The sequence below is a fragment of the Impatiens glandulifera genome, chromosome 8 (genome assembly GCF_907164915.1).
Source record: "Impatiens glandulifera chromosome 8, dImpGla2.1, whole genome shotgun sequence".
NCBI lineage: Eukaryota > Viridiplantae > Streptophyta > Magnoliopsida > Ericales > Balsaminaceae > Impatiens > Impatiens glandulifera.
Window position 1 is genome coordinate 41,380,582 of NC_061869.1, and position 8,421 is coordinate 41,389,002.

Below are 8,421 nucleotides of genomic sequence, written 5' to 3' on the forward strand. Positions count from 1 at the left end.
TTCTTGTTTATACTATATTCTTACAAACTATTTGTTAGTGTACAAATGGGTATTGAAAACTATGTTCAAGGGAAATAAACATATTTATTGTCAAACTTGTTAACATGATTATATCTTACCCAAAAATCTTCATTCATTGCATTCATTGCTTATAATTATATTAGGATTTTGCAATTTAAGAAGATCTTAAGTATGATGTCGAACTTTTAAATGAGGGATGAATTAGAGGCACTTCTATTTCAAAACAAATAATTCTTGAAATATTTTTTAAAGCTTGAATTTTGAATTAAGAAATTTAATATTGTTCAAGATTTGGTTAATCTAACAACCTCTAATAAGTTTATGAAACATGAATAAAAGTAATTATTTATAATTATATTATCAAAATAAGAGTGGTATAGCGGAAGTGTGGTGGTCCCATAACCACATTTTCTAGGATTAAAATCTGTCTTTGATATGATTTTTTATTTTTTTCTTTTTACTGTTTTATTTAGTTCATCTTCAATTATATTTAGGTCTCAATGTTTTTAATCAACGTAACTTATATACAATCATACAAATATTATGAAACATATTTCTTGTATGTTCCTACAAACTATTTGTTAGCGGGCAAATGGATATTGAGAACAAAGTAAGAGGAATGTATATATTTGTTGTTAAACTTTTTAGCACAATTATATCTTATATAATAAATCAACATCGAGAATGGTGTAGAAAGATTTTTAGGAGAAAAAAATCGGTTTTGCTGCCATCGGATGTATGGGAGGCGTGTCTATCAGCTTGGATTTTGAAGATGGAAATTCAATATTATTGAAGATTTGGTTAATCTAATCAATTCTAGCAAGCTCTGTTAAGTTATAAAACAAATGGGTATTGAAAACTAAGTTGGGAAGGTATAGATTTGTGAATTTTATAAAAAGCTTGAATTTTGAAGATAGAAAATCAATATTCTTAAAGATTTATTAAATATTTTTCATCTAAACAATTCTAGACACCTCACATGAATGGTGAAAAAGATCTTGAAAAAAGATTGACTTACAAAATGTATTCCTTTTCAAGGGTTTTCAAGGGTTATATGATATTATTGGCATTTTTTGTCCATTAGAAATTATTAATAAAAATGAGCAAAATATTTCACAATTTTCATGTTATATATTTTAAAGATAAATAAAATTATTTTGTTATTTTAGTTTATGTTTTTGATGATATGATTAAATAAATAATTGACAAGGATAATGGGTAATTTGAATTAAATTCTGAAATCTGTTTATTTTCAAAAATTATTAGTTTTGAGTTATTTGGGTGAAAGGAGAGCTAGTTTGATAATTATTTGATTTTTACAAAAACAAATCACAATCACATCATATATATATTCTCAATAATGGGTATTGAAAACTAAGTTTTGGGAAGGTATAGATTTGTGAATTTTATAACAGGCTTGAATTTTGAAGATAGAAAATCAATATTCTTAAAGATTTATTTAATATTTTTCATCTAAACAATTCTAGACACCTCACATGAATTGTGAAAAAGATCTTGAAAAAAGATTGACTTAAAAATGTATTCCTTTTCAAGGGTTTTCAAGGGTTATATGATATTATTGGCATTTTTTGTCCATTAGAAATTATTAATAAAAATGAGCAAAATATTTCACAATTTTAATGTTATATATTTTAAAGATAAATAAAATTATTTTGTTATTTTAGTTTATGTTTTTGATGATATGATTAAATAAATAATTGACAAGGATAATGGGTAATTTGAATTAAATTCTGAAATCTGTTTATTTTCAAAAATTATTAGTTTTGAGTTATTTGGGTAAAAGGAGAGCTAGTTTGATAATTATTTGATTTTTACAAAAACAAATCACAATCACATCATATATATATTCTCAATAATCAAATTACTTAATTCATAATTTAGTATTTACTTTATTTTTTTAAATTTTAAATATAAAAACTATTTTAATATTTAATCTACTTAACCCAAAAAAATCTCACATTTTCATCAAAAAAAAATTTGATTTCATATCTTTAAAATACATCAAGTAACTCCACAACAAACAAGAAGTAAATATAGAATGCAAATTTATTTTTAAAAAACATGATTATTTGAACGATGTGATTAATGATTCAAGAACGTATTATTTGAGATTAAATTCATATCATCCAGAAAATGTTAACTGACTTGTCTAGTTATTTATTCTATATGCAGACTACAAGAATAATTAAAATTGCATTTAGCAGGTTAGTTTTTTCAAATATGTCAAAAAGTTTTAACTTTATTCAATTTCTGTAAATAGGCTTCTTTCAAACTTATTTTCGATAATCTTTTTACTTCAATTGAATGGAGAATTCTAAATATAATAAAATATTAAACATGAATAAAGTTTATTATTTACAATTCTATTAAGGAAATTAGTGTGGCGCAGCGGAAGCGTGTTGGCCCATAACCCACAGGTCCTAGGATCGAAACCTAGCTCTGATAATAATATTTTATTTTTTAGTGTGTAATTATTTTTATCAATAGGGATATGTACATATTTGTTGTCAAATTTAGAGTTTGTAAATTAAGAGGAATGAAGCTCAAGAATGGTGTAGAAAGATATTTGGGAGATAGAAGAATCAATTGTGCTGTCATGAGATGAATGAGAGAAACTTCTATCCCAAATTATGAGAGAAACTTCTATCTCAAATCGAATAATTCAGAAGCTTTTTTATAAATTAAAAGATCTTTTCTTAAATCCAAGATATAATCATACACATGTTATTAAACATATTTCCTTGTTTATAGTAGGTTCCTACACACTAGACAAATGGGTATTAAAAATAAATAAGGGGATATGTTCATATTTGTTGTCAAACTTGGCTTTGTAAATTAAGAGGAATTGGAGCTCAAGAATGGTTTAGAAAGATTTTTGGGAGATAGAAGAATCAATTGTGCTGTCATGAGATGAGATTAATGAGAGAAACTTCTATCCCAAATCGAATAATTCAGAAGCTTTTTATAAACAATTTGGATTTTAAATATGAAAATTCAATATTTTTAAAAGATTTTATTAAATATTGTTCATCTATATCAATTATAGATACCTCTAATAAGCGGTAAAAATGATCTTGAAAAGAAGATTGGTTTACAAAAATTAATCCCTTCCAAAGATTATAAGATATATCTAGTCTCTTTACACATAAGAAATCATTAATAAAATCAGTAAAATATTTAATAATTTACAATGTTATATATTTTTAAAATGATTTTGCAAATTAAGATAAATTGGAGCTCAAGAGTGTAAATTTTTTAGAGGTAGAAGAATCAATTTTGCTGTCATAAAATGAATATAGACACTTCTATTCCAAATCAAAGAATTCTGAATTTTTTATACAATTTTGATTTTGAAGATGAAAATTCAATATTCTTAAAGATTTTATTAAATATTGTTCATTTATATCAATTCTAGTAACATCTAATAAGTTGTGAGAATAATCTTGAAAAGAAGATTTATTTATAAAAAGTATTTTGTTATTTTAGTTTATGATTTGAATAATATGATGAAATTTGGATTAAATTTAAGGCTTTATTTGAAATCTGGTTATTTTCAAATTTTAATTTTGGTTTTGAAGTATTTATTATTTCAGTAAAAATGTCAGATTTAGTTTGATATTGAGTTATTTGGGTTTAAAAAAAACATCTTAATCATATTATATTAGGTATATTCTCAATCATCAAATCACTTAATTCATTTAATTTAAAATACTACACATTTTTATTTTAATTTTATAAATTATCATTTTAATAATTTAATCTAAATAATAATAAAAAAACCACATTTTCATTGAAAGAAATTTGATTTCATACTTTTCAAATAATTCTACAACAATATCAAGCTTATACTTGACACTTTCTTTTCAAAAGTTGAGACAATGTTCCCTAACCGTCACTCTCGACTCAAGATAGATTATTAATTAGTATTTTCTACTATTTTGGTAGATATTTCGGTAGGATACAAATATTCGGTTATAAGTATCTTCGTCTATTAGAAACATGGTTTGAATCTTATTATTAAAATAATTTAGATTAGTAACCATTTTTTTTGTCTTAAATTATAATTGTTTTGTTCGATTTATTTGTTTTATTTCTCATCACTAATATATACACTTAATTTTTATATTTTTGTATGAATGAAAAAGGTTAGTATGACCTACACAGTAATGACGTTCACTTCAACATAAGACTAAGACGTTTTAAGTGAGAATCGAAAAAAAAACATATCATTTCTTATATCTTATAAAAAATAAAATATTGATTTTTGTTTTAAATACATTTATATTTAACTATTCAATTTTGTTTAAAGTGATTAAATATTATTTAAAGTATATAAAGAGCTTAAAATATAAAAAGCTATTTAAAATATTATTTAAAATATTCAATTTCTGATAGGGACAAAGTATTAAAAATAGTTATAGCAATCCTATTACAATGTTTAAAGTATATAAAGAACTTAAAATATTATTTGAATAAATTCTAACAACTTTTATAAATAAAGAAATACAGTGTTTCGCTATATTATTAATCAAACTTAGGGATTGTTTGAGTAAGTTATTTGAAAATATTTCGTAATTTGTTTGATCTTAAACTATTTATGGTTTGATTTATTTTAATAGAATAATTTAAATATATACATTTTATTTTAAAATATAAGAAATATGACTATAATCATTCAATTTTAATAATTTAAGTAAAATGATTTAAATTAAATTTAATTTTAAAATGTAATTAAAAAATTATGAAAAATATATTTTAGTTAATAACTTAAATATTAAGTTTATTTATTTGAATGAAATAAAACAAAAATCTTTAACGGTTGATTAACATCATAATCTACATGATATGACAACTTGAATTCTTACTGTTTTTTCTCCATATAAATAAGTTATTAAAAAAATAAAAATAATAATAATTAAAAAATATATGTATATATAGAGTTAGTTATTTTCTTACCTACATATCATATTTCAGATTTCTCTCCACTCTCATCTCCTCTCTCTCGGTAATCGGAGATATGAAGTTTTCAGTTCGCAATTTGCAGGTACATATGAGATTTTTATTTTTTAAGCTATTTTCATTACTTCTACGAAGAATCAAATGTATGAAAAGAGACAGTTCTGAGAATAGTTTAAATATAATTTTATTCAGAAAGTATTGAAAACTAATGTCTATTGTGGATATGAAAGAAATGTAGATTAATCAAATGTTGTTACATGTTTAAATGTTGATGAAATGCTAATAGTTTGTCTCCTTTTGAAGTTCGGAAATATAGGTTTTCGATTAAACATATTTTTATGGGATGGATCAATTTAATGGGGTAACTTTATGTTTGAAATCATATGCTTATTTCAGCTGAATTCTTTAGTGTTTTGTTATACACATGTCTTTTCTTGTGCTAATTTTTATATCTCCTTGTTGCAGAAATAGAAAAATAAAGTTATAGACCTTTTTAAAAGCTCATAAAGCAGATTACAAGAATTCATGTGAAAAATCCAAACTAAACAACTATGTACTGCGTTTGCTTTATGATAAGAATCAGCTGAAGAAAATGAAGAATAATGAGAAAGGAGATGTTTCAGTTCTTATAAAGAAGATTGAAGAGATAGAGAGCAATTCAAGATCCAAAATTGAAACCTTAATGGCACATTCTAACTGCCTTCAACTCAAGATGAACAAAATGACTTCAAACTGCATCAAAGCTTCAAGCCTAGTAAACAACCCAAACATCCAATCCAACTCCAACATCAACACCAACGAGAGTATGATACTAGAACTGGCTGCATTAAGAACAGAGAACAATCGTCTACACAATACAATATCCGAAATGAAGAAAAAGAATAGGAAAAATGTGAGTCATCAAAACAACATCATAAAAAAGTTAAGCGACGAGAATAAGGAAGTGAAACAACTAGCGGAGAAGAAGATCAACGAGACAAATGGAGAGTTACGTAAGAATTTTGAAGATCAAATCCGAATGATGAGTAGGAGAATAAAGGTAGAAGAACAACTTCATATTGAGAACAAGGATGTCTACATGAAAATAAGAGACAAGTACTCGAAAGGGAAGACTGACATGATAATTATTGAGGACATGATGAAGGAACTCAACAGGGTGGGAGTTAAGATTAAGGAATTCAGCGATGATATTATGAAGATGGTTTCAACGTTTTCTTGTTGGGATGTGTTTGCGAAGGAATGGGCTAGGAAGAAAGGAATGGAGGAGAAAGAATGGAAAGAAGAGATAATGGAATTAAGGGAGAAGGTGAAGGAAATGGAGAAGGTTGTGATTGAGAAAGAAGAAGAGATTGATATGATTGGGGAGGAGAAGAAGGAGGCTATTAGACAATTATGTGTTTGGATTGATTATCATCGAAACACTAGGAGGGGTTACTTGAAGGAAATTGTCTCAAGAAATCGTCGAAACTTCAGGATTTTGCAAATTAGGAAGAGCTCAAGTATGATGTAGAATTTTTGCAGGGATGAACGACATCGCTTCTATTTCAAAACAAATAATTCCTGAAACATTATAGAAACTTGAATTTTGAATTAAGAAATTTAATATTGTTCAAGATTTGGTTAATCTAAACTATATTAGCAACCTCTAATAAGCTTCAAAAAAATAGGACAAAGGATTAACACACAAAACGGTTGACCCTAATTCGGTTAAGAATTAGAACCAGTTTTAACACCACGCAAGCTGTCACAAACTATTAAACTGAGTTAAAATGCGGAAATATTTGTTTCAGCCTGAACAACACACACGAATTAGTTAAAGAAGAGAGTAGAGAAGAATCAGTTCGGAGAAATGAGAGATCGGTTCGGTTGGTTTAAGTGACCGGAAATGAGTAAATAACACAAGACACATATTTTTATGGATGTTCAGAAATTAAACTCCTACGTCACCCCTTCTTCTCAAACAGTGAGAAGGATATTCACTAAGAAATATTCAACAACACAATACACTTCACGATCGAGTCTTATTTACTGCTCGTCATTCATTTTACAACACTCACACAGTATTGTAATACACTTTTACAGATATTGTAAATACTTAGAACTTTTACAGTTTGTTCTTATCACTCAATAACTTGGTAGATTTCTCAAAGTATGTTCGCAAGAGTGAGAAAGTTGTGAAAAAGGATTTTCTTGTTCGTTAGTTCTTCACGTGACCAAGGGTGTTTTCTTCAGTTCTTTAGATTCCTTTTATATTGGAAATATGATAACGATCATATTTCTCTCTCTCCAAGGTGATTGGTCCCAAGAAGCCGTGCCGGTCCGGGTTAGGTGACTTGCACGTTTTGTCATTGTACACATGGCAGTTGTACATTTGGCGGCCGCCTGCTCGTTGGAGGTTTCTTGTGGACTTAGGCAAAGTCAGGTAATCATTCACCTGCATTCTTCCTTGTTTCGGAACCTTCTTTTTCATATTCTCAAAGAATAATTGATTATATCAACACATTAACTTCTAACATATTCATATCTTTGTATAATCTGCCCGTTGGAGATGTATGGTAGCTTTAGGTTTTTCACGAGGTTGAATTAGCCGGACATTTTCGGTTTGCAATTCAACCGGTCATGAAGTTAAGCCGATCCGGATTTTTGAGAGGATAGGATAATTAAGGAATTCCGGTTTGAGCTTCTTCGGGAGAATATGTTTGACAGGTCTGGTTGAAGATACGTACCTGCACATAAAGTTGAATTTGATTAAGCTCTTTTAGATAGTTAAATACTTATTAATTAACTATATAATTTTTCTAACAATTTCTTCCTTTATGATTATTTATATTAAATATTCAAAACCCTGTAATCGTTGGCCGGTTTCAAAATAACTTAATTTTATTTGGCCGGTTTAGAAAACGGTTTGAGAAGAAGATTTTGCGATAAATTTTGTATGTCTATAAATCTCTCCCTTTTTGATACTTTTAACATAAAAGTATCAAAACCAGCAACCGATAAAAGACAAACCGAATAATATTTATTTCAAAAACTATTATAGATAGTCATAAGTTTATAAAATATAGATAATAATATTTTAAAACGAATACTATAGGTTTCAAAAATAGTATAAGTTAGAAAGTAGATATAAAATACGACTAAAGGTTTCAAAGATATTATAGATTAGAATATATATTTATATATTTATATATATATATATAAATGAGATAGCATAAAGGTGAAAAAGTTCATTGGCTCCCTTATTCTCTTGTTCGTTTGTCTTTGTCTTCGAAACATCCGGCTACGAAGCTTGTTCTTGGAGCTGTACTGCCCATCCCAACCGATTCGGCTCTAGCACCGCGATTTGACCAGGTACTTGAAGGAGCGGAGTTGGTCGGTTCTACTCTTGACCAGCGTCTCCATGTATTCAGAGGCGCGCCA

At 27.1% G+C, this 8,421-nt stretch overlaps 1 protein-coding gene across 1 annotated transcript; it reads left to right on the top strand.

Annotated features, from left to right (window-relative positions):
* The first annotated feature begins 5,593 nt into the window (after positions 1-5,593).
* LOC124913347 (COP1-interactive protein 1-like) lies at positions 5,594-6,511 on the top strand. The gene has a single exon (XM_047453938.1). It carries the CDS (start codon positions 5,594-5,596, stop codon positions 6,509-6,511), a length of 918 nt encoding a protein of 305 aa, XP_047309894.1.
* The last annotated feature ends 1,910 nt before the right edge of the window (positions 6,512-8,421 follow it).